Source organism: Brachyhypopomus gauderio, chromosome 11 (assembly GCF_052324685.1).
Source record: "Brachyhypopomus gauderio isolate BG-103 chromosome 11, BGAUD_0.2, whole genome shotgun sequence".
NCBI lineage: Eukaryota > Metazoa > Chordata > Actinopteri > Gymnotiformes > Hypopomidae > Brachyhypopomus > Brachyhypopomus gauderio.
The window spans coordinates 20,118,366-20,144,896 of NC_135221.1; the positions used below are offsets into that span (position 1 = coordinate 20,118,366).

The 26,531-nt window shown below is 51.3% G+C and overlaps 1 protein-coding gene across 2 annotated transcripts; it reads left to right on the forward strand.

Annotated features, from left to right (window-relative positions):
- On the forward strand, nucleotides 1–26,531 carry flnca (filamin C, gamma a (actin binding protein 280)). 2 transcript variants are annotated; one of them, XM_077022623.1, is made up of 49 exons: nucleotides 1–238; nucleotides 359–762; nucleotides 2,647–2,895; nucleotides 5,977–6,074; nucleotides 6,277–6,427; nucleotides 6,620–6,738; nucleotides 7,155–7,232; nucleotides 7,371–7,533; nucleotides 7,622–7,822; nucleotides 7,938–8,027; nucleotides 8,816–8,953; nucleotides 9,069–9,195; nucleotides 9,578–9,714; nucleotides 9,833–10,026; nucleotides 10,117–10,230; nucleotides 10,310–10,453; nucleotides 10,638–10,761; nucleotides 10,844–11,004; nucleotides 11,141–11,231; nucleotides 11,429–11,598; nucleotides 11,700–11,817; nucleotides 12,183–12,445; nucleotides 12,579–13,176; nucleotides 13,376–13,549; nucleotides 14,062–14,224; nucleotides 15,695–15,855; nucleotides 16,017–16,184; nucleotides 16,308–16,431; nucleotides 16,701–16,857; nucleotides 16,942–17,131; nucleotides 17,221–17,244; nucleotides 17,366–17,610; nucleotides 17,722–17,821; nucleotides 17,897–18,037; nucleotides 18,185–18,313; nucleotides 18,414–18,587; nucleotides 19,047–19,208; nucleotides 19,397–19,600; nucleotides 19,929–20,081; nucleotides 20,381–20,503; nucleotides 20,598–20,840; nucleotides 21,324–21,587; nucleotides 21,709–21,846; nucleotides 22,495–22,610; nucleotides 23,844–23,976; nucleotides 24,628–24,804; nucleotides 24,903–25,121; nucleotides 25,507–25,719; nucleotides 25,815–26,531. In XM_077022623.1, the coding sequence occupies exons 2-49, from the start codon at nucleotides 396–398 to the stop codon at nucleotides 26,000–26,002; spliced, it is 8,178 nt and encodes a 2,725-aa protein (XP_076878738.1). In that variant the 5' UTR covers nucleotides 1–238; nucleotides 359–395; the 3' UTR covers nucleotides 26,003–26,531. The 2 variants fall into 2 exon arrangements, with proteins under 2 accessions (XP_076878738.1, XP_076878739.1); XM_077022624.1 differs by lacking the exon at nucleotides 7,938–8,027.

Here is a 26,531-nt window from a genome sequence, read left to right on the forward strand (position 1 = left end):
CTCATTTCCAATTCAGGGTGGAGAGTCCGCTGTGCGCTAAATCACACGACGCTGTGCATCTTGCTGCCGCAAAACTTCATTTATCAAAAAGTGAAATTCTTCAGCGCGCGTCCATTAGGAAGGACCGACAATATTTGACAAGAGACCGCCAATTAAAAAACTAGGACCAGCTGCCTTGTAAACTGTAAATCGGATTATTTAATTAATCATTATCGTGACAGAAGCGTGCCCTTAACAAGTAAGTTCGAAAGTCTTTCCGTTTTTTTATTTACCTCAACAAAGTTTTGAACTTTTTAACTACGTGTTTGCGTCTCACACTGTTCTGCAAAGCTAACGTGAAGCAAATTTCACACATCAGTAACACAGAGTATAAAAGGAACAAGGGAAACGGAAAGATGATGAGCCACAACGCGCAGGTGGAAGACCCGCCGCAGTACTACCAGGACACCAGCCTCGGCGAAGAGGACGAGATGCCGGCGACGGAGAAGGACCTTGCGGAGGACGCGCCGTGGAAGAAGATCCAACAAAACACGTTTACCAGATGGTGCAACGAACATCTCAAATGCATCAGCAAGGGCATCAGTGACCTCCAGAAAGACCTCGGCGACGGTCTGAAGCTCATAGCGCTGCTGGAAGTTCTAAGTCAAAAGAAAATGTACAAAAAGCATCATGTCAGACCTAACTTCAGACAAATGAAACTGGAAAATGTGTCGGTAGCTTTGGAATTTCTTGACAGGGAGCGAATCAAGCTAGTATCAATAGGTAAGTTCTGTGTGTATTGACTTAAGTATCAATAGGTAAGTTCTGTTTGTATAGACTGAAGGATCAATATGTAAGTTCTGTGTGTATAGACTTAAGTATCAATAGGTACATTCTATGTGTATAGACTGAAATATCAATAGATAAGTTCTGTCTGTATAGGCCGAAGTATCAATAGGTAAATTCTCTGTGCATAGTCTGAATTACATTGGATAGCAGAAAGCCAGAGGATGTTGGGGTAATGGAAGTTGTGCTAAATCAAAATGCCCCTGTTCCACCCCCCTTTCTTACCGACACGCACACACACACGCGCACACACACACACACACACACACACACACACACACACACACACACACACACACACACACACACACGCGCGCGCGCGCGCACACACACACACACACACTGCTCCACCACTGTCCATGTCTTTTCTTTGAGCTTTCAGCTGTTACGAGGCATCAGCTCCCAGTACCCTGAACATACAAATATGCACATAGGAAACAGGTGTATTGGTGCTAAGATGTGATATGGTAGATCCTTCCAGAAGTGCTACATGCTGTCCTTGGAATATGTGAATGAAGAGCAAAGGGTCAGGGTTAGGATTAGGATTAGGGCTAAGGTTAGGATTAGGGTTAGGATTAGGGTTAGGGCTGTGCTGCTGGACGGTAAAGTGTGGGTCTTGGAAGCTTTACACAGTTCATCACTTATTGAGTGGCACATGCCAATTATTAATGGGTGAGTCATGGCTGTTAAAATATCTTCTCTCCCAGCAAGGTTTTAAATTAGCCTGCATATCTGTGTGTGCAGGTCTGAGACCCCAAAGGTCATATGTGTGTGTGCAGGTCTCAGACCCTGAAGGTCAGACTCTTCACACAGCAGTGTAGTGGTGTGGAAGGGGTGTGAGATCAGGAACATGTTTAGTCCCTGATGGAGGAACAAGTTTGGATTATGCTGCCATTTCAGATAGTTGGAACAAATGGAGTTATTTCCATACTAGCCAATCATAGTTGCAGGCGTCTTCATGTTCACGTGGGTTAATGTTGTGTCAGTATATTGTGTAGTATACTTGCTAATCTGTTAGTGTCAGGAGTGATTTTGGTGGTATGTTAGCTTGTTTATCAACAGAATCACTTCCAGACTGTAGAGGTAATCCTCCATTACCTCCATAATAACCAAAACATTCTGGTTATTAATGTGCTGACAACTGTGTAAGTGAAACAGTTCTGTGTGATGTTTCTCAGAGACAGGCGGAGAAATTTCGAGCGTGACTGCTCCTTTGAGAGCCTCAGTGTAAAGGGTGGAGCGTTCACGCTGCACTTCTACATGCTGCAAACAGCCTCACCCACAATCACTGTCTCATGAACACACCCTCTCATGAACACACCCCCTCATGAACACACCCGCTCATGAACACACCCCCTCATGGACACACCCTCTCATGGACACACCCTCTCATGAACACACCCCCTCATGGACACACCCTCTCATGAACACACCCCCTCATGAACACACCCCCTCATGAACACACCCCCTCATGGACACACCCCCTCATGGACACACCCCCTCATGAACACACCCCCTCATGAACACACCCCCTCATGAACACACCCCCTCATGAACACACCCTCTCATGGACACACCCTCCTTCGAACCACTCAGGGCTTTCATGGCCTGGGGAAGCGTAAGAGTTTCGTCATGTTTGGGGGTGGGAGGTTTGTCTAGGATGAACAGGGTTTGGATTCAGCTATGGAACAGAAGGGGAGGGATTTTAATTGGCGATGAGGAGGATTTCTCTGTTAGTCATCATGGCCCTTTTACTCCTCTGGTTTTGTTGCTGGTGTTCCTCCTATTCAGGCTGATTTTCACAGCTCCTCTGCTCCACAGACAGCAAGGCCATTGTGGATGGCAACCTGAAGCTGATCCTGGGTCTGATCTGGACTCTTATTCTACACTACTCCATCTCCATGCCCATGTGGGATGATGAGGATGATGAAGAAATTAAGAAACTCACTCCCAAGCAGCGTCTGCTGGGCTGGATCCAGAACAAGGTTCCCCAGCTGCCCATCAACAACTTCAACCGTGACTGGAGAGATGGCAAGGCGCTGGGTGCCCTGGTGGACAACTGTGCCCCTGGTGGGTGATCACACGAAACACACTTACCTTCATTTAACATCTAGGAGGGACATGTGGAGATGGTGTGGGATTGTGGGGGTGGAGAGGGTGTGGGGGTGGAGAGGGTGTGGGGTTGGAGAGGGTGTGGGGGTGGAGAGGGTGTGGAGGTGGAGAGGGTGTGGGGTGGAGAGGGTGTGGAGGTGGAGAGGGTGTGTGTTTGGAGAGAGTGTGGGGTTGGAGAGGGTGTGGGGGTAGAGAGGGTGTGGGGGTGGAGATGGTGTGGGGTGGAGAGGGTGTGGGCTGGAGAGGGTGTGGAGGTGGAGAGGGTGTGGAGGTGGAGAGGGTGTGGGGTGGAGAGGGTGTGGAGGTGGAGATGGTGTGTGTTTGGAGAGGGTGTGGAGGTGGAGAGGGTGTGTGTTTGGAGAGGGTGTGGAGGTGGAGATGGTGTGTGTTTGGAGAGGGTGTGGGGGTGGAGAGGGTGTGTGGTTGGAGAGGGTGTGGAGGTGGAGAGGGTGTGGAGGTGGAGAGGGTGTGGGGTGGAGAGGGTGTGGAGGTGGAGATGGTGTGTGTTTGGAGAGGGTGTGGAGGTGGAGAGGGTGTGTGTTTGGAGAGGGTGTGGAGGTGGAGATGGTGTGTGTTTGGAGAGGGTGTGGAGGTGGAGAGGGTGTGTGTTTGGAGAAGGTGTGGGGGTGGAGAGGGTGTGGGGGTGGAGAGGGTGTGGAGGTGGAGAGGGTGTGGAGGTGGAGAGGGTGTGGGGTGGAGAGGGTGTGGAGGTGGAGATGGTGTGTGTTTGGAGAGGGTGTGGAGGTGGAGAGGGTGTGTGTTTGGAGAGGGTGTGGGGGTGGAGAGGGTGTGTGTTTGGAGAGGGTGTGGAGGTGGAGAGGGTGTGGAGGTGGAGAAGGTGTGGGGGTGGAGAGGGTGTTGGGGTGGAGAGGGTGTTGGGGTGGAGAGGGTGTGTGGTTGGAGAGGGTGTGGGGGTGGAGAGGGTGTGTGTTTGGAGAGGGTGTGGAGGTAGAGAGGATGTGGGGGTGGAGAGGGTGTGGGGTGGAGAGGGTGTGGGGTGGAGAGGGTGTGGAGGTGGAGAGGGTGTGGAGGTGGAGAGGGTGTGGAGGTGGAGAAGGTGTGGGGGTGGAGAGGGTGTTGGGGTGGAGAGGGTGTGGGGGTAGAGAGGGTGTGGAGGTGGAGAGGGTGTGGGGGTGGAGAGGGTGTGGGGGTGGAGAGGGTGTTGGGGTGGAGAGGGTGTGGGGGTAGAGAGGGTGTGGAGGTGGAGAGGGTGTGGGGGTGGAGAGGGTGTGGGGGTGGAGAGGGTGTGGGGGTGGAGAGGGTGTGGGGGTAGAGAGGGTGTGGAGGTGGAGAGGGTGTGGGGGTGGAGAGGGTGTGGGGGTGGAGAGGGTGTGGGGTGGAGAGGGTGTGGAGGTGGAGAGGGTGTGGAGGTGGAGAAGGTGTGGGGGTGGAGAGGGTGTTGGGGTGGAGAGGGTGTGGGGGTAGAGAGGGTGTGGAGGTGGAGAGGGTGTGGGGGTGGAGAGGGTGTGGGGGTGGAGAGGGTGTTGGGGTGGAGAGGGTGTGGGGGTAGAGAGGGTGTGGAGGTGGAGAGGGTGTGGGGGTGGAGAGGGTGTGGGGGTGGAGAGGGTGTGGGGGTGGAGAGGGTGTGGGGGTAGAGAGGGTGTGGAGGTGGAGAGGGTGTGTGGTTGGAGAGGGTGTGGGGTGGAGAGGGTGTGGGGGTAGAGAGGGTGTGGAGGTGGAGAGGGTGTGGGGGTGGAGAGGGTGTGGGGTGGAGAGGGTGTGTGGTTGGAGAGGGTGTGGGGTGGAGAGGGTGTGGGGGTAGAGAGGGTGTGGAGGTGGAGAGGGTGTGGGGGTGGAGAGGGTGTTGGGGTGGAGAGGGTGTGGGGGTAGAGAGGGTGTGGAGGTGGAGAGGGTGTGGGGGTGGAGAGGGTGTGGGGTGGAGAGGGTGTGTGGTTGGAGAGGGTGTGGGGTGGAGAGGGTGTGGGGGTGGAGAGGGTGTGGGGTGGAGAGGGTGTGGGGTGAGGAATGTTGTCACTGGTAAACTGTTCTGCTGTATCTCATTGGGCCTTTTGTTATCTCAGGCACTTGTATAGACACTGCTGTCACCGTCTCACACCAAGTGTTTAGCAGCTCCGCCCCTGAGCAACGCTCTTTATAACTAGCTCTTTAGTGCCCAGATTAAACTCAGAGATTCAGAGATGTGTGCGATAAGAGCTGTAATTAAAATCCCATTTGAATAATAGTTTTTTTATGGTCTGATGTGACACAAGTAAAGGAATTTTCCTCAGACCTCACTGTGACCTCTCCGTAACCTCTCCGTGACCCTGCTGTATCCCTTGTATCTTGGAGGTGGTGGGAGTGTTGATTATTGTGGCAGGGGTGTAGAGAGGTGTTAGTGGTTGTGGTGGTGCAGAGGGTGGTGTTAGTGGTTGTGGTGGTAGTGGGGGGGGGGTGATCTGTGTTTACTGCAGTGAGTGTGTGACATTAAACAGCTCCTTCTGAGGCATCGTTGCTGTGACCATACACGGCTGTGCTGGAGACCAACACGGTCACTGTTTCTCCACTCCCAGCCAGCTAGCCGAGCTGCTCTCACCACTCAGCACCTTAAATAGGAATCGGCTGCTTTATCAGGGCTGGTGACAAGGCCACGAAAGCACAAACAGTAATGGATCACACACATCATAGAGGTCGTGGTGTGATTGGATCACACACATCGTAGAGGTCGTGGTGTGATTGGATCACACACATCATAGAGGTCGTGGTGTGATTGGATCACACACATCATAGAGGTCATGGTGTGATTGGATCGCACACATCACAGAGGTAGTGGTGTGTTTGGATATTCTGATTCAGAAATGATTGGATTCTGAAACAGAACAGACAGTAGTCTGGATTAGAACAGACAGTAGTCTGGATCGGACAGACTGTAGTCTGTTCTCAGGGCTGGTCAGTGTTTATTGCAGCTTTGCCAGGCCGTTCAGAAGGGAACAGGAACAAAGATCTTTCTCAGCCTTGCTACCTTAACACTAACCCTACCTTAACACCAATGCGGGCTGTGTGTGTGTTGGTCTGTAACTCTCTCTGGTCGGGTGTCTGCAGGTCTGTGTCCAGACTGGGAGACATGGGATCCCAACCAGCCAGCACGCAATGCACGTGAGGCCATGCAGCAGGCAGATGACTGGCTCGGGGTACCACAGGTGAGAGTATACACACACACACACACACACACACACACACACACACACACACACACACACACACACACACACACACACACACACACACACTACAGATAACACACATAAATAAAGACAATGACGATCGCACTCTAGTATAACCCTAGTCTAACCCCAACCATAACCCTGCTCTCTGACCTGCTGTCTGACCTCTTCCTTCTAGGTCATTGCTCCTGAGGAGATTGTGGACCCCGATGTGGACGAGCATTCTGTCATGACGTATCTCTCCCAGTTCCCAAAGGCCAAACTGAAGCCGGGCGCCCCTGTCAAGCCCAAGCAGCTGTATCCACAAAACGCCAAAGCCTATGGGCCAGGTGGGCGGGGCTTAGTGGCAGGCCCAGCTCGGTCTGCAGAGAATTTACAGCACACACACATGCAGTAAACACACAATGTCACTCTGCTATTCAGACAATATTTAAATATTTTTCACTATGCTGAACCAAACGTATTTCACTTTTACCACAGTAATGCTTGAACGTTTTTTTTTGTTTTGTTTATCATCACAGGAATTGAGCCTCAGGGTAATATGGTGCTAAAACCAGCTCACTTCACAGTGGAGACACTGGAGGCGGGGCTTGGTGAGGTCATCGTGTATGTGGAGGATCCTGAAGGCCATACTGAAGAGGTGTGTGGCAGACGGGTCATAGCCAATCTAAATACCAACCATATACCAGCCTAAATACCAAGCATAGTACCAGCCTAAATACCAAGCATAGTACCAGCTCCAGGACCAGTCACAGCTCCAGCTCAACCCCTGCTCCAACGCTAGTTCAAGCCTTAGAAACAACCCTAGAACGGCCCGAATGCCAGTCCTAGTAACCACCCTACTAACAGCCTTATGATGATGCTCAGTATTGTCTACATTAATAAGTTAGTAATCAAAACTTTATGCTGAAGACAATGAACAGCATCATAATCTTCACATATCCTACAGAGGAAACAGCAACATACATACACGTCCTGTAAACATTAACAAAGAAGTCATGACCGCATCACATATCTGCCAGGTTTCTATTCAACACTGTACTCTGACCCGTCTAGGCAAAGGTTGTTGCCAACAACGACAAGAAGCGAACGTACTCGGTTAGCTACGTGCCCAAGGTTGCCGGCCAGCATAAGGTACAGCGGATTTACATGCATGTGTTTGCCATACCTATATAACACGTATCTTATAAGTATAATACTTATAAGAGTATATAATTAGAGTATTTATTTGTCTGGTGTTCAGATGGCGATCTGTCTGCTGCTTTCTTCCAGGTGAAGGTGCTGTTTGCTGGTCAGGACATTAATAAGAGTCCCTTCCTGGTGAATGTCGCTAAAGCTCTCGGAGATCCCACCAAGGTGCAGGCCAGAGGTCCTGGGCTGGAGCCCACAGGGAATGTGGCGAATAAACCCACCTACTTCGACATCTACACCGCAGGTGAGCCCGTGTGCCCAGTGTGGACGAAGCTGGTGAAGCTGCTATGTGATTCCTCAGTTGCACTCAGTCCTCATTTTGTCGCCTACAGGAGCAGGAACAGGTGACGTGAGCGTGGTCATAGTGGATCCTCATGGGAAAAAAGACACCGTGGAGGTGGTTCTGGAGAACAAGGGTGACAGCGTGTTCCGCTGCACCTACAAACCCGCGGAGGAAGGTCTCCACACCATCCACGTGTCCTTTGCCGGACAGCCCATTCCCAAGAGCCCATACAAAGTGCAGATCTCTGAAGGTGAATATGGTCTTCTCTGCACCTCCCCTTTGTGCTCTGCTGTCTCCTCCCCACTGGTCCTCCACCTTCTCTACATTAACAGATGGAGTTACCGTTGTGCTGTTTGTTGTTGTAGCTCCTGTAAGTGCTCCTTCTCCAGCAGTGCAGACTCTCCCACAGTCAGTGCGCACCCCTCCTACAGGGAAACCCCTCCCCAAACCTAAAGGTGCGGCCTACAGATCAGCCAGTCAGGCGAGGCCTAGAGGTCTAGCCACGCCCGTTCTTTGTGCAACGTCGCACCTTTCCTGCTCGGCCCGTTCTGTCCGTTATGGCTTTCTCTGCTTGCTGAAGTTCTTGCCGAGCCCGAGCACTCTTGACCTGTGGCCTGCTTCATGCTTGGGCTCTAGCTCTGCTTCACAGTGTCTAGTGCAGGGAGACAGAGAGACAGACACAGGTGGAGAGAGACAGACACAGAGATGGGTAGGGAGAGAGACAGGCAGAGACCAGTAGAGAGAGAGAGACAAACAGACAGGTAGAGAGAGAGACAGACTGTTTCTAATGCTCAGATGCAAGCAAAAGAAGTGAGAATTATGTTTTTCCTTTTTTCCCATTTGTAAGTGTTTACTGGTGTTACTAAGCTGCTGGTAAGTGTGAGAGATTCCTGCTCTCATCAGTCAGATTTGGGTGGGTAATTTGTGTTGGTAATTTGAGTAGGTAATTAGGGAAGGTAGTTTGGGTGGGTAATTTGGGTTGGGATTCTCTGTGCAGAGGTGACGTGGGTTTAATAAGAGCATGTTCACCATGTGGCCTTACAGCGACTGTTTGCTTCATGAAAACAGAACTGCAAGTTCATGTCCAGCAGATTTGATCTGTTTTCTACCAAGTCTTCCATGTGAAGATCCAACCTAGAAGCAGGTGCAGCCCTAACTCTGGCTCACTAACACAAGATGCTGTCTGTGCCATCAAGTATGCTACGTTCTGCTCACAGACTCACTGTCTCTGCTCTCTGCTCAGCCACCAATGCTAACGCATGCCGGGCCACCGGGCGAGGACTGCAGCCCAAGGGTGTCAGGGTGAAGGAGGTGGCTGACTTCCGCGTGTTTACCAAAGCTGCCGGCACGGGAGAACTTCATGTCTCAGTGAAAGGACCCGGTAAGTGCATCCTGTTCACACATTCTTCACCCCCGTCTTCTGTGGTCTTTCTCCAGGTCTTTGTGCACTCTGAGTTCTCTCTCCGATCGTGCTTTATTCTCTGGGTGAGTTTTAGGTGGAGCTGAGGTGCCTGTGAAGGTGCGCGATGTTGGTGATGGTGTGTATGAGTGTGACTATCGCCCCATGTCCCCGGGAAAGTACACTGTGACCATAACCTGGGGAGGGCAGCCGATTCCCCGCAGGTTGGAACCTACACCGCTCACATGAACCAGCACCACCCACACACACCACGCAAACTCACACACACCACAAAAACCAGCACCACCACACAAATCCAGGCCTGCAATTGCACATGGGCCTTCACCAAGATGGAAACCTACAACCACACAGAAACCTACACCCACACGCAACCTACAACCACACGCAAATTTACACCAACTTACACAAAAAAATCCTTACACAAACCTACACAAAAAGTCCTAAACAAAACTGAGCTCAGTCACTTCTGCCTGCAATCCTGAACTGGGATTCTCTCTGCTCTAATTACAGGTGCATCACCATATGACATAAAGTGTGTGCATTAAAAAGTGTTTGTGTGTGTGTGTGTGTGTGTGTGTGTTCCAGCCCGTTTGAGGTGGAGGTGGGGGTGGAGGTAGGGTTACAGAAGGTCCGTGCCTGGGGTCCTGGATTAAAAACTGGCATGGTGGGAAAATCAGCTGACTTTGTTGTCGAGGCTATCGGGACTGAGGTTGGAAGTCTGGGTGAGTAAACAGAGTCCGATGTGGAGGTGGAGATACGATGTGTGATGAAGGAGGTGGAGATGTGATGTAGAAGGTTGAGGTGGTGGGGCTCTTTCCTCAGTGCAGCTGCTTTGTGCAGGCTTTTCCATTGAGGGTCCATCGCAGGCTAAGATCGAGTGTGATGATAAGGGAGATGGCTCCTGCGATGTGCGCTACTGGCCCACAGAGCCAGGAGACTATGCCGTCCACGTCATCTGCGATGACGAGGACATCAAGGACAGCCCCTTCATGGCCCATATCCTGCCAGCAGCCAATAACATCTTTCCTGAGAAGGTGAGAGACGGCGTGAGATCTGATTGGCTGGATCTAAACTGCACTGTTTTTCTGGAGAGTGTGAGTGTGATAAATGTTTCTCACTTGCAGGTTCGAGCATTTGGCCCTGGTCTGCAGCCCACTGGACTCATCGTGAACAAGCCAGCAGAGTTCACCGCAGACGCCCGGCAGGCTGGACAGGGGCAGCTGGTCATCTACGCTCAGGTGAACGCACTGAACACTCACATACCTGCCTACCCACAGAGGACAGCATCGCTCACCTGAGAGCCTTTGTGTTTTGCAGGATGCTGAAGGGTGTGTCATAGACGTCCAGATCACCGATAAAGGCGATGGTACCTTTGTCTGTGTGTATGTCCCAACAAAACCAATGAAACACACCATCATCATCAGCTGGGGCGGAGTCAATGTGCCTAACAGCCCTTTTAGGGTGAGCACTTTTTCCACCCCATCACCCCAACACTCCTGCCTGTGTAAAACACCCCAACACTCCTGCCTGTGTAAAACATCTCTTTTGTAATGTCTCTGTCACTGCTGATACTTTTTTGATGCCCACATATTTGCTGGAGAGTTCCCACCAAAGGGTTTAAATACACTGATGGGTTTATGTGTAGGTTCTTGTTGGTGAAGGCTGTTATCCAGATAAAGTGAAAGTCTACGGTCCAGGAGTGGAGAAGACGGGTCTGAAGTCTACCGAGCCCACGTATTTCACTGTGGACTGCAGTGAAGCCGGCCAAGGTCTCACACAGCCACCTCGTTTTGCTTAGTTCCTCTAGGCTGTGATGACCCAGTCTTCTAATTACTATTTTGGGCCTAGCAGGTGATGTTAGCATCGGGATCAAGTGTGCTGCAGGTGTGGTCGGCCCAGCTGAAGCAGACATCGATTTTGACATCATCAAAAATGACAACGACACTTTCACTGTGAAGTACACGCCCCCTGCGCCGGGTCGCTACACCGTCATGGTGCTCTTCGCTGACAAGGTGACACGAAACCTTTTGATGCTAAGATTCCTCAAACCACACTGCTCAATACAATTGAGCGTGAGAGAATTTGAATAACATTGACTCATACTGATTAGATGTAACTGAGTGCTGAAACAGTCCGTCTATAACGCAGGAAATACCCAGCAGTCCTTTCAAAGTAAAAGTGGAGCCCTCTCACGACGCAGGCAAAGTGAGAGCAGAGGGCCCCGGGCTCAACAAGACAGGCTAGTGCTGCACACACACACACACACACACACACACACACACACACACACACACACACACGCCCCATACACTCCACACATACTCTTCTCCACACACACATAGATACACACGATGCCCAATGCATACTCTGTAAACACACACACGCTTCACACTCATCAGCCAGGCTAGTGTGTACTAACGCTAATCTGTGTTACAGGTGTGCAAGTGGGAACCCCGACACATTTCACTATTCACACGAAGGGTGCGGGCAAGGCCAAGCCAGACGTGCAGTTCCACGCCGCTCAGAAAGGAAATGCCGTGAAGGACTTTGAAATAATAGATAACCATGATTACTCCTACACTGTCAAATACACAGCCCTGCAGCACGTGAGTCTCCCGCATCACACTCGTGAACACTCGTGAACTTTTGAAGGATTCAAGTTGGAGTGGCTCTTCATTAATGGTTTCTGCTCTGTTTGTAAATATAGGGCAGCATGAATATTTCAGTCAGTTATGGAGGAGATCCCGTTCCCAAAAGCCCCTTTAATGTAACTGTTGCCCCTGCGCTGAATCTGGGGAAAGTCAAAGTACAAGGCCTTAATGAAAGTATGTATCAACACCTCACACACACCATCAACACCTCACACACTGCATCAGTTCCTTACATGCACTATCAACACCTAACACACTGTATCAATGTCTAACACATTGTATCAGTTCCTTACACACACTGTCAATGCTTTTTGCACATACTATCAATACCCAACACTCTCAGTACCTTACACATAGTATCAGTACCTTACACATAGTATCAGTACCTTACACACAGTATCAGTACTTTAGCCACATTATCAGTTCCTTACACAATATAGCAGTACCTTTTGCAGTGTATTAGATTTTACACTTTGTTGATTTTGTACATGTGGCCGTGCATGTGTGCGTTAGCATTGTGTTTTTCTTGATTCTCTCAGAAGTGGAAGTGGGAAAGGATCAGGAGTTCACCGTCAACACAAAGGGCGCTGGCGGCCAGGGGGAGGTGGCTGTGAAGATGGTCTCTCCCTCTGGACGGCCAATCCCCTGCAAGCTGGAGAAAGACCAGGCGAAGGAGAGCACCAGCGTGAAGTACATTCCCCCCGAAGAGGGAAATTACAAGTTAGATGTCAGCTATGATGGAAACCCCGTGGCAGGAAGCCCCTTCACTGTGGAGGCTTTAATGCCCGCAGACCCCTCAAAGGTGCGATTTGGGGTAACAGAGTATTGAAGAGTATTGAAGCATGAAGAGTATTGATGTAAACAGAGTATGTGTTTGTAGAGTATTGATATAGATTGAATGAAAATGAACGAAACGGAACGTGTCGCCTCCTCAGGTGCGAGCGTACGGCCCCGGTCTGAAGGGGGGTGTTGTGGGCAAGTTGGCTCCGTTCACAATCGACACCAAAGGTGCTGGTGCGGGTGGTCTGGGGCTGACGGTGGAAGGTCCGTGTGAGGCTAAAATCGAATGCCAGGACAATGGCGATGGCACGTGTTCTGTGTCCTACCTGCCCACCGAGGCTGGAGACTACAACATCAACATCCTGTACAGAGACACCCACATCCCCGGCTCCCCCTTCAAGGCGGCCGTTACCCCGGCGCTGGATGCGGGCCGGGTCAGGGTCAGCGGTCCAGGTCTGGCCAGGGCACAGGCTGGAGAGGTGGCTACCTTCACCGTGGACTGCAGCAAGGCAGGGGAGGCAGAACTCACGGTGGAGATCGTATCGGAGACCGGACTGAAGGCGGAAGTTTGTATCTCTAACAAGAACGACGGAACCTTCGCCGTCACGTACACGCCTCCTTCCCACGGCCCCTACACCATTAGCATCAGGTACGGTGGCCAGATGGTGCCAAAATGCCCCATCCGTGTCCAGGTGGAGCCCGCTGTGGACACCAGTGGGATTAAAGTGTACGGACCTGGAGTGGAACCCACAGGTGAGTGTCGCACTTATCAAACAGTGCTGTGATGTCCTACATCTAAACAGAACAAAATCAAAGGCATCTTAAACAAAATGTTCAAAGGAACATTTTGATTATTTTATTATAATATTATAATTATTTTGGCTGAATAAACATCTCTGAGTACCTGTGTGTTCATTCAGATTAGTCATGCAGATTATTGTTTTGACTGCAGGTGTTTTGAAGGAGGTAACCACACATTTTATCGTGGACGCACGAGCCCAGACTAAGACCGGAGGGAAACACGTCACCGTGCACATCACCAACCCGTCTGGCACTCGCACTGATGCCCACATCACAGATAAGGCTGACGGGCTGTACCGTGTGGAGTACACGGCATTCGAAGTTGGTAAGAACGGGCAACGTTCACCCACGGCATTAACCTTATGGCCACAGAGACGATACAAACCGCAAGAGAACCATTTCTGTCTAAACAACACGGGTGTGATGGTCAGGTGTTGGACCTGGTGCCGGTGCCAGTGGCCGATGAACAGGTGTTTGTGGAGCAGTGGTTATAAATATAGGGGAGGAGAACAGGGCCTGTGGGAGTGAACCCTGATGGAGACACAGGGGAAAGCTGCAGGGTTATAAACAGAAGATCTCTGTAAACACACAGGGATGTGTGAGATGTTTCAGAACTTGGCACTGTGGGGTTGCTGCTTTCAGTGAAGCCTGTCCGGCCCAGATCACTGTTATAAATAGAACTTACCATGAAGACCCAATATAACTCAGCCCAAGGCCACAGCTACTGAATCTGATATCTGTTCATTAGAGTGTGGCCCTAATCGTCATTGTGTGCAGTGCTACATAACCGGTGGTTCATGTCCCTTATGGCTTTCTTCTGATGTGTGTGTGGTGCAGGTGTGCATGTGATCGAGGTGTGCTACGATGACGTTGGCGTTCCCAAAAGTCCCTTCCATGTGTCGGTGGTGGAGGGCTGTGACCCGACCCGTGTACGGGCTTATGGTCCAGGCTTGGATGGAGGCCTTGTCAACAAGCCCAACTGCTTCACCGTAGAGACAAGGTACGTCCCATCCACACTACCTGCCCCCACCCCACTCAGACTACCTGCCCCTGCCCCCCCTATACTAGCTGTACCTGCTCCACACCCACACTACCTGCCCCTGCCCTACCCACACTATCTGCCCCTATCCCACCCACTCTACCTGCCCCTATCCCACCCACACTACCTGCCCCTGCCCCACCCACACTACCTGCCCCTGCCCCACCCACTCTACCTGCCCCTGCCCCACCCACACTACCTGCCCCTGCCCTACCCACACTATCTGCCCCTATCCCACCCACTCTACCTGCCCCTGCCCCACCCACACTACCTGCCCCTGCCCTACCCACACTATCTGCCCCTATCCCACCCACTCTACCTGCCCCTATCCCACCCACACTACCTGCCCCTGCCCCACCCACACTACCTGCCCCTGCCCCACCCACTCTACCTGCCCCTATCCCACCCACACTACCTGCCCCTGCCCCACCCACACTACCTGCCCCTGCCCTACCCACACTATCTGCCCCTATCCCACCCACTCTACCTGCCCCTGCCCCACCCACACTACCTGCCCCTGCCCCACCCACACTACCTGCCCCTATCCCACCCACTCTACCTGCCCCTGCCCCACCCACACTACCTGCCCCTGCCCCACCCACACTACCTGCCCCTATCCCACCCACTCTACCTGCCCCTGCCCCACCCACACTACCTGCCCCTGCCCCACCCACTCTACCTGCCCCTGCCCCACCCACTCTACCTGCCCCTGCCCCACCCACACTACCTGCCCCTGCCCCACCCACACTACCTGCCCCTGCCCCACCCACACTATCTGCCCCTATCCCACCCACACTACCTGCCCCTGCCCCACCCACACTACCTGCCCCTGCCCCACCCACACTACCTGCCCCTATCCCACCCACACTACCTGCCCCTGCCCCACCCACACTACCTGCCCCTGCCCCACCCACACTACCTGCCCCTGCCCCACCCACTCTACCTGCCCCTGCCCCACCCACACTACCTGCCCCTGCCCTACCCACACTACCTGCCCCTGCCCTACCCACACTATCTGCCCCTATCCCACCCACTCTACCTGCCCCTGCCCCACCCACACTACCTGCCCCTGCCCCACCCACACTATCTGCCCCTATCCCACCCACACTACCTGCCCCTGCCCCACCCACTCTACCTGCCCCTGCCCCACCCACACTACCTGCCCCTGCCCCACCCACACTACCTGCCCCTGCCCTACCCACACTACCTGCCCCTGCCCCACCCACTCTACCTGCCCCTGCCCCACCCACACTACCTGCCCCTGCCCTACCCACACTATCTGCCCCTATCTCACCCACTCTACCTGCCCCTGCCCCACCCACACTACCTTCCCACCTTCTCTTACATCTGAATGCACTTGTGTCTACATATAAGAGCTGAGGTGTGTGTAGTTATTTGGGGTAAGGAGCACGTTTGTCCTGCCGCTCCCAGGGGTGCAGGTACTGGCGGATTGGGCTTAACCATCGAAGGGGCATCTGAGGCTAAAATGTCCTGCAAAGATAACAAGGACGGCAGCTGCAGCGTGGAATACGTCCCCTTCCTGCCTGGAAGCTACGATGTCAACATCACCTACGGGGGCCAGCCTATTCCAGGTACAGCCAAAGCTTTTCATTTGTATGAATAATTCATGATTTTGACAATCATATTATCTCGTATTAAAAGCACAACCATGAGACAGAGTGAGAGAATATGATTGGGGGAAGGAATGCGAGTGAAAGAGTGAAGGTAACAGGACTTTGTCTGTGTTGTGCAGGCAGTCCCTTCCGTGTTCCTGTCAGGGACGTGGTGGATGTCAGTAAAGTGAAGTGTTCTGGTCCAGGCCTGGGAAGTGGCGTCCGGGCCGAAACCCCACAAACCTTCACCGTGGACTGCAGCAAAGCTGGTATCGCCCCCCTGCAGGTACAACTACACGGCCCAACAGGTGAGTCACTGCGGTCCCAGACGAGGGCATGCTGATGAAGACGTAGGCTACGTCATACACGCTCCCCACCATTCAAGAGCTCAGCACTAATACGTCTGTGCTGACTGCTGATTTGTCTCAAAGGTGCTACAGAACCAGTTGCCGTCGTTAATAACGGCGATGGGACACACACAGTGAACTACACGCCAGCTCAGGAGGGGCCGTACACCGTGTCCGTCAAATACGCAGACAAAGATGTCCCACGCAGGTCAGCATTAGCGGATGTTGTAGTACTGCGCTTATGTTCATGACATGGTAGCTAAAATGGACTCTGATTCTGACTATATTGACTCGCAACACGGCAGAGAATCAGACTCAGTGTTGCAAGTGTGACTCTGATTCTGAGTTGTGTTGGGACGGTACTGATTCTGATTCTGAATTAGCACAGAATGCCCAACATCATCAGAGTTTAGGTATTGCTAAAAACAAATGGCCATAAACTGACCCAAGCATAAAGTGTTTCTGTGTGCCCTACAGTCCGTTTAAGGTTCACTCTGGCCCGGCGCACGATGCCAGTAAGGTCCGGGCCAGTGGTCCAGGGCTGGACCCAGCCGGAGTGTCGGCCAGTCTGCCGGTGGAGTTCACCATTGATGCTCGTGATGCGGGCGAGGGTCTCCTCACCGTGCAAATCCTGGTGAGCTTCTTACTCGCATCTCAACAGGCATTCGGTGCAGTATCCGGTGTTGCTGTGCTGATGGGGTTGTTGTCATTGTTACAGGATCCTGAGGGGAAGCCAAAGAAAGCCAGTATCCAAGACAACAAAGATGGTACCTACACCGTGTCCTACGTGCCTGATGTGACAGGCCGCTACACCATAACCATTAAATATGGAGGAGACCACATCCCCAGTTCCCCCTACTCCATCCTCGCCACGCCGACAGGCGACGCCAGCAAGTGCCGTCTCTCAGGTACTCCACCCATACACTGGTGCACTAGTGGCTCTGAAACAGAAAGATTCAACTTCCTCTCACCGTGCTCCTCTGTCTCTTTGTTTCAGTGTCTATTGGAGGACATCGTGTCGGTAAGCTAAAACGTCTCCTTTTCCCACCGGTTTTTACAGCTGGAGTCCAAATGCATGTCGTTACTTTTCACGAGGGCTGTTTGTTTGCGAGTGCAATGTTGGTATTTATGTTTATGAGTAGGCAGTCTAGGGCCCACCATTCAGTCGTCGGAGGAGACGTTGGTCAGCGTGGATGCCAAGGCTGCAGGGAAAGGAAAGGTGACGTGTAAGGTGCTCACCCCGGACGGCACGGAGCTTGACATGGACGTGGTGGAGAACGTAGACGGGACCTTTGACATTTACTACACGGCCCCGGAGCCTGGAAAGTACACCATCACCATCCGCTTTGGAGGGCAACACCTTCCCAACAGCCCCTTCCACGTCCAGGCAAGCACCACGATCAGACTGAGCTGCAGCGAATACTGACATGGTTACAGTATTTCCCAAATGTACTTTAGGGAGTTAATGAGCTCATGACGTTCATTCTTGTCTTCTTAGGCTACAAAGGAGCCTGTTGTCCCGCGAGATGCCAAGCAACCTGCACTCCGCCCCCTCAACCTGCTCATTCCATTCTCTGTGCAGCAGGGCGCCCTGACAGGTAAGACTCTCAGTTCTGCTCCAGCAGCTCCTCCTGACCTCTGACCTCTGACCTGCTCATATGCCGTGTGCGCAGGTGAAGTTCGCATGCCATCGGGGAAGACCGCACGACCTCTCATCAAAGACAACAAGGACGGGACGGTGACGGTGAAGTTCGCCCCCACGGAGAAAGGCCTGCACGAGATGGACATAAAGTATGACGGCAACCACATCCCAGGTCGGAACCCCCCACCCTAGAGCCACAGCTGAATACGTACAGCCAGACTAGAGCTGCAGCTGTTGACCAGCTTCAGTTATTTATAGCTGCTCAGTGAGAGTTTGAATCATGGCTGTAGAGAGAAAAACCAATCGACTCTTTCCACAGGAAGTCCTCTGCAGTTCTACGCGGACGCTGTTGACAGTGCGATGGTGACGGCTTATGGACCGGGTCTATGTCATGGTACAGTCAACAAGCCAGCCATCTTTACTGTGGTGACCAAGAACGCTTCAGAAGGTAGATGATACACAATGTTCAACGGATGATTCATCTGTGTCTTAGAGTTGAATGTGGATGTGGTATATGCTGAAGGTTCTGGTGGTGCTGTGGTGTGCAGGTGGCCTGTCGCTGGCTGTAGAGGGGCCCTCCAAGGCTGAGATCAGCTGCAAAGACAATAAAGACGGCACATGCACAGTGTCGTACCTGCCTACCGCACCTGGAGATTACAGCATCATTGTCAAGTTTGATAACAGGAACATTCCAGGCAGCCCTTTCACAGCTAAAATTACAGGTGGGTCAGGGGTCAGGGTGAGTGTCAGGGTGAGTTGGGTTAGGATTGGTATGGGCCAGGGCTCAGGGGTCAGGGTGAGTTGGGTTAGGATTGGTATGGGTTATGGGTAAGGGGTCAGGGTGACTGTCAGGGTGAGTTGGGTTAGGATTGGTATGGGTCATGGGTCAGGGGTCAGGGTGAGTGTCACGGTGAGTTGGGTTAGGATTGGAATGGGCCAGGGGTCAGGGGTCAGTGTGAGTGTCACGCTGAGCTGGGTTAGGATTGGTATGGGTCAGGATTAGGCTAAAGGTCAGGGTTGGGGTTAGGGTTAAATGGTTTAGAGTATGTAGGGTTAGGTTTAGGTTTACTTTAGGCTTAGTATTAGCTACTATATGTTTGGGGGGTAGGGATAGAACAGCAGACTAGTCTCAGAACTAGTGACGAGTCTCAGGCCTGTGTGCTTGATTGTCATGTGTTCAGGTGACGATTCCTTGCGGACGTCTCAGTTGAATGTGGGCACGGCAGCCGACGTCTCCCTGAAGATCAGTGAGACAGATCTGAGCTCCCTGACGGCCAGCGTTAGAGCTCCATCAGGAGCAGAACAGCCCTGCCTTCTGAAAACACTGCCCAACCGCCATATTGGTCAGTACTACACACAGCTAACCTCACACCCATGACTCCACACAGCGTGTTTCACACATATACGATTATGCTGGCTCCAAATATCCTCATACCATGGAACATTTGTCATTTTGTCATTGTAATTTCTTTGGAAGTGAAACCTTAAGTCTGTGTTTCTGACTCTGCGGTCTGTGGTTGCTCGGTTACAGGCATATCTTTTACCCCCAAAGAGGTTGGGGAGCATGAGGTGAGTGTGCGTAAGAGCGGCAAACATGTGAACAACAGTCCCTTTAAGATCATGGTGGGGCCGTCGGAAATCGGCAACGCCAGCAGGGTGAGGGCGTTCGGGAAAGGACTGGTGGAAGCACACACCTTCGAAGTGGCTGAGTTCTTTGTGGACACCAGAAATGCAGGTGAGATCATAGAGAGACAGGATGGGGAGACAGGAGAGGGGAGAGGGAGACAGAAGGCCCAGCTAGCGGCTTTAACATCAGAGCACAGAGCATAAAAATAAAATAATAAGATGATTAAAGTGTTTAAAGCTAGTAAAGGGTTTTCTTATGGTCACATGAGGACTTTGTTTATTTTTCCTTGTAATCTTGAACATTATTGCTGTATATTCATATCTGCTATAGTACATTCACATCTAAAGTAAATTCATACCTGCAGTGTTTTTATGTTCTAAGTGACTGAGAGTGTCTGAGAGGTGTGTTCAGCAGCACTGTGGTGGTTCTGTGTCAGGGTACGGTGGACTGGGTCTGTCCATCGAGGGTCCCAGTAAAGTGGACATAAAGTGTGAGGACGCTGAGGATGGAACATGCAGGGTGACCTACTGTCCTACAGAACCAGGCAACTACATCATCAACATCAAGTTTGCAGACAAGCACATCCCAGGTAATCTGCTCGTTTTAATCTGCTCACACTAGTGATCACTAGGGGGCTGTGGTACACACGTGCCCAGAGCAGTAGACAGCCCTAGCCCGGCACCCAGGGAGCGGTTGGGGTTAAGTCCCTTGCTCAAGGGCACTTCAGTCATGGCCTGGGGCCTGGGAAACAAACCCACAACCCTCCGGTCACAAGACCAGTTCCCTAACCACCAGACCCTGACTGCCCACTGTGGGTGGTTGGGTGTGTTTGGTTTGTTTAGGGGATGTGTGGCCTGGCTTCTTCTCATCGTTGCCTCTGACTTGCAGGGAGTGCGTTCACTGTGCGGGTGAGTGGGGAGGGCAGGTTGAGGGAGACTATCACGAGGAAGAGGCAGGCACCAGCCATCGCCTCCGTCGGCAGCACCTGTGACCTCAACCTCAAAATTCCAGGTGAGAAACAACGAGCGATGCAGAACACCACACGCCTGTGTCACCACGGCAGGCGAATCAGAACTTCACCCTGAAGCCCCGCTCTCGTCTTCAGGAAACTGGTTCCAGATGGTGTCGGCTCAAGAGCGTCTCACGCGCACGTTCACACGCAGCAGCCACATGTACACTCGTACGGAGCGCACGGAAATCAGCAAGGTGCACGGCGGGGAGACCAAACGTGAGGTTCACGTGGAGGAGAGCAGACAGATGGGCCGAGACCCCTTCACGGACGTCTTCGGCTCGCTGCTGGGCAGAGAAGGTCTGGGCTGCTTCGGGATGCTCACGTCAAAACAAGAGGGTGAGCGGAGAGGGCGAGGAGCCAATAGCGTCACGTGCTGTTCACAGTGTAAACACCACGCCATCACACTGAGTTCAGTGCTCTTCCACTGGGACTAAAGCACAGGCCCATGGGTAATGAAGTGCACTTACTGCTGTAAGCCACTTCCAGTGTGAGGCGCGTTGAGCCCAACCCAACCCGGAGGCCTTGTAACAGCTGCGGTTGGCTGACCTCCTGCAGCAGGGGGAGGATTAGCTGTAGGATTTAAAAAGCTCATAGTGCAGTGCTGCCCTGGTAGATATTATGAGACCCCCCATCAATCAGCAGAGATCAGGAGGACACTAGCTCGAGTGGGAGCAGGTGTTGGGGTTTACTTTAATGTTGGTTGGGTGTGTTTCACTACTTCTGCAACTGAACTACCACTAAAACCCCTTGTGTTGGCCAAAAACATTGTTCTCTGTTCTGTGTGTGTGTGTGCGTGTGTGTGTGTGTGTGTGTGTTCAGGAGACGTGCAGGGTATGTCTGCCCAGGTGACGAGTCCAGGGGGCAGAGTGGTGGATGCTGAGCTTGTGGAAGGTGGAGACAACACCTACAGTGTGCGCTTCATACCTACTGAAATGGGCTCCCACACCGTGAGTGTGAAGTACCGGGGGCAACATGTCCCTGGCAGCCCTTTCCAGTTCACCGTGGGGCCCCTGGGGGAAGGAGGGGCCCATAAGGTCCGGGCCGGAGGGACTGGACTGCAGAGAGGCATCGCGGGACTGCCCAGTACGTCCCCCACACACCTCCCGCTTCACATCTCTGTCAGGATTTGACAACAGCTCTGACTAGTTTTCTACACTGACAAACTTTTCATTATCCTTCTCCTCTTCCTCACGTCCCCCTCCAGCGGAGTTCAGTATCTGGACCAGAGAGGCTGGCGCAGGAGGCCTCTCCATTGCTGTTGAGGGGCCCAGCAAGGCAGAACTGTCCTTTGAGGACAGGAAGGATGGCTCATGTGGGGTCTCTTATACAGTACAAGAGCCAGGTACATCATACACCACTCACGTGAGAACCAGGTACAACACACACCACTCACGTGAGAGCCAGGTACATCATACACTACTCACGTGAGAACCAGGTACTTCACACACTACTCACGTGAGAGCCAGGTACATCATACACCACTCACGTGAGAACCAGGTACAACACACACCACTCACGTGAGAGCCAGGTACATCAAACACTACTCACGTGAGAACCAGGTACATCATACACCACTCACGTGAGAACCAGGTACAACACACACCACTCACGTGAGAGCCAGGTGCATCAAACACTACTCACGTGAGAACCAGGTACATCATACACCACTCACGTGAGAGCCAGGTACATCATACACTACTCACGTGAGAACCAGGTACTTCACACACTACTCACACTACTCGTGCTCAGTCATGATCAGTGATGATCTTTAAAGAACACTAACTCTTCAAGAACACTGAACACTGCTCGTGCAGATATCTGTAGAATGTTTAGCAGAAGTTTGTAAAAAGCAGCATTTGTTGGAAACACAAACTGCCTCCAAGTGTTTAAACTGAACGCAGTTTAAAATATTCAGCAGTTCAGGGGTAATGGAAGATGAACTCTGAGAAACCGGGTCAGGCAGCTTCAGTGTGAACTCTGATCCCTGTAGGTGACTATGAAGTCTCAATCAAGTTCAACAACGAGCACATTCCCGACAGCCCGTTCACTGTTCCGATCGCCACACTGTCCCAAGACTCACGCCGTCTCACCATCACCAGTCTGCAGGTGCGTCGCAGAGAACAGCATTTCTGGCTTGCCCAACACTCACGCTAACCAACATTCCCAATGTTTCCAGATGTCCTCCTGACCAATCCCACTGTCCGTCTGTCTCTCCAGGAATACAAAAGTACATTAAAATTAAAATTAAAATTAAAATCAGCCGTTTTCAGATCTTAGCCATATTTCAGAACATCCATGTTGAATCCACGACCCTCTTTATTAGACTTGAGGTATGACTTCTCTACTGTACTAGGTGCATTCTGTGAGAAGATGGCAAAGCACTTTGCATGTGGCTCTGGATAAGAGCGTTTGCTAAATGCCCTAAATGTAAATGTAATATTGTAATGAGGTCCATACTATAGAAATATGACCTAATTCACATAATAATAACCTCACACAGGCAGCTAATCCTTTTATTTTTCTTCATCATCTTCAAAGTTTCTTGTCTTAATTATAATGTAATTTGGGTAAATAATGCCTAAACGACTGCCTTAAATACATCTGAATTAGACGTCTAACTAACTCTGTAGCTAAAAGCTGATCTGATATCAGCAAAGAACCTCGTGGGGTGAAAATACTGAGGTCCCTGGTGTCATAACTAGCTCGCACCGTGGTGTCATGGTAACAGGTGTTATGCTTATATGAGTGCGTCAACCACAGCTGCGTTGCATATACTGTATCAGAGACATCTCTGAGTGAAAAGTTGTCTGCCACCCATATTAATGCAGCTAACAGCAGTTCTGTAATCAGAAAATGGCCAATTTTAACACGGCTAATGCAGTCTGGCATGGCAATAGCTGGGTTCTAAAAGTTTCCAACCACCAAACTAATGCTATTAGTAATTCTTATGATGTAGGTGGTAAGTTTAGCTAAGAAAAAGTATTAATTAGTATAGTGAATGTGAGGGGACTGGCTGGACTGGACTTGCCTTTGTGAGGGGACTGGCTGGCTTCTGTTCAGCACTGCAGTGCTGTGGGGATTAAGTGCCCATATCTGCTTGAGCTCCAAATATGTCCTGAATACTCAGCAGTGTGGTAATGCTCCCCATCTGTGAAAACCCTGTGAAGCCCCCTTTCCCCATAGAACACACCCCCTCTCCATAGAACACACCCCCTCCCCATAGTACACACACCCCTTTCCCCATAGTACACACCTCCCTATGCAGGGTTTGCATGACCCTATGCAGGTCTTTCTCTTTTTAGGGTTAGTTTGTTTAGTGACACACTTTGTCTTTTTCAGGAGAAAGACCTGAGGGTGAACCAGGAAGCTTCTTTTGCCGTGCAGCGAAATGGCTCCCGTGGTGTGATTGATGCCAGAGTGCACAGCCCCTCTGGGGTGGTGGAGGAGTGCTACGTCACTGACGTGGATGCTGGTGAGTCAGGATTTACTTCACCATCAGCACAACTGCTCAGGAATTTTGCTTTCTCATGGCAGAGAAACAGAATTACATTTACTTCAGTTGAGGCCTGTGTGAGCTGTGTAAGGCTAACGCTAACCCTAGGACTGTGAGAACTATGTAAGGCTAACCTTGACCCTAGGACTGTGTAAGCTGTGTAAGGCTAACCTTGACCCTAGGACTGTGTAAGCTGTGTAAGGCTAACCTTGACCCTAGGACTGTGTGAGCTGTGTAAGTCTAACGCTAACCCTAGGACTGTGTGAGCTGTGTAAGTCTAACGCTAACCCTAGGACTGTGTGAGCTGTGTAAGTCTAACGCTAACCCTAGGACTGTGTGAGCTGTGTAAGGCTAACCCTGACCCTAGGACTGTGTAAGTCTAACGCTAACCCTAGGACTGTGTAAGCTGTGTAAGGCTAACCTTGACCCTAGGACTGTGTAAGCTGTGTAAGGCTAACCCTGACCCTAGGACTGTGTGAGCTGTGTAAGGCTAACCCTGACCCTAGGACTGTGTGAGCTGTGTAAGTCTAACGCTAACCCTAGGACTGTGTGAGCTGTGTAAGGCTAACGCTAACCCTAGGCTAGTGGAGTTAGGGCAGTTGCCTCACGCCTCTGCTGTCCTGTGAACAGACAGCACCGCTATCCGCTTCATCCCACGTGAGAACGGCGTGCACTCCATCCACGTCAAGTTCAACAGCGGCCACATCCCCGGCAGCCCGTTTAACGTGTGTGTGGGTGACGTGAGTCACGTGGGCGACCCCGGCCTGGTGTCGGCCTTCGGCCCCGGACTGCAGGCTGGCTGCACAGGTATCAGAAATTAACACAAATCAGTGTGGTCATGGTGCTAAAGTCTGGTCAGAAAACAACCAATGTGAATTTGTCCTTGTTCATTTGTTGTGCTGTAGGTGTACCCGCCGAGTTTGTGGTCAACACCTGCAACGCTGGATCAGGTGCCTTATCTGTGACAATCGATGGCCCTTCCAAGGTCAAAATGGACTGTTCTGAATGCTTGGAGGGCTCTAAAATAACCTACACGCCCATGGCACCTGGCAACTATCTCATCTCCATAAAATATGGCGGGCCACATCATATCGTAGGCAGCCCGTTCAAGGCTAAAGTCACAGGTACACAGCTAACGCTTGCAAGCAGGACACGGCCAATTCTACTTTACAATCAGGAAGCTGCAAGGCTCAACCTTAACCCTAACCTTAGCTTACCTTAAAAACAGGACAAAACCTTATGTCAATTTCCCACTGGGATTAATAAAGTGATCTATGCAACTCATAGTGTCGCATGAATATGCAAGAACACCAATATCACAGACTGCAACAAAAGAAAATAACATATCAGTGAGACCAGCGCTAGCAGTGGATAGTGAGAGTGGCATAGAGCATATCACTGAAATCTGTACTCTTCTGTGACTGTATTATTTTGGATTGTGCAGTAATGCAGGCATCCTGTCACATCACAGAGGGTATTGAGGGGCATGTGTGTTGTATTCTGCCGTAGGCGTGCGTCTGTCTGGAGGACACAGCCTGCATGAAACATCGTCTGTGCTCGTGGAAACAGTCACCAAAAGCTCAAACGTGGCGGGAGCCTACAGTTCCACATCCAGTCCCTCCCTGCCTTCAGACGCCAGTAAGGTAGTGTGCCAGGGTGCCGGTCTGTCCAGAGCCTTCATCGGACAGAAGAACATCTTCACTGTGGACTGCAGCAAAGCAGGTAAGAGAATCTTCGCTCCACAGTGAGCTGCAGACCGTAGTAGCTTCAAGTCCGCCTGGTGTTGTGGGACCAAAGTCCTTCCTTCTGTTCTACAGGCATCAACATGTTGATGGTTGGAGTGCATGGACCCAGGACCCCGTGTGAGGATGTTTATGTGAAGCACTTAGGCAACAGGCTCTATAACGTCACCTACACAGTGAAGGAGAAGGGAAATTATGTTGTCATTGTTAAATGGGGGGATGAAACTGTACCAGGAAGCCCCTTCCACGTGACGGTGCCCTGAGGTGAAGTCACATCATCCTTCCCTGCTGCAGCTCCTCTCAAATGCACTATCCTGAAGACTTTTTCTTAACTTGGGGAAGAGTGTCAACTATATATGTTCCAAACATTTTATATTAACTCATTGTGTGGAGAAATTTCTCTATAATGACACTTGTACTCCTGTTTGTGTTGCTAGGCTGTTATGTTCTTTTAATGATTTACCACGGCAATTCGTCTGATCATTTCTGGATATTTGAAACTTTAAAATTTAAGAGTTTTCGTCCGTACATTGTCTCTGTTCATAAATGATCCGCTGGGTGTGGTTTTCCAAGACCATCAGTGGAGTCAGGGGTCAAACAAGTCCTCATCAATGGAAGAACAGATTTGTGTTTGAGTGTTCTAGTCCATTAAACTGCATTAGGTGTGATATTCCGTGGTATTTATGCTTTAAGGAGTGGGTTTTTTTGTTATATTAACCAAACAATTGGTAACCCTTTGCAGACCTAATAAATATTATATAATATAATAAAGATTATACTGCTAACTTGCAA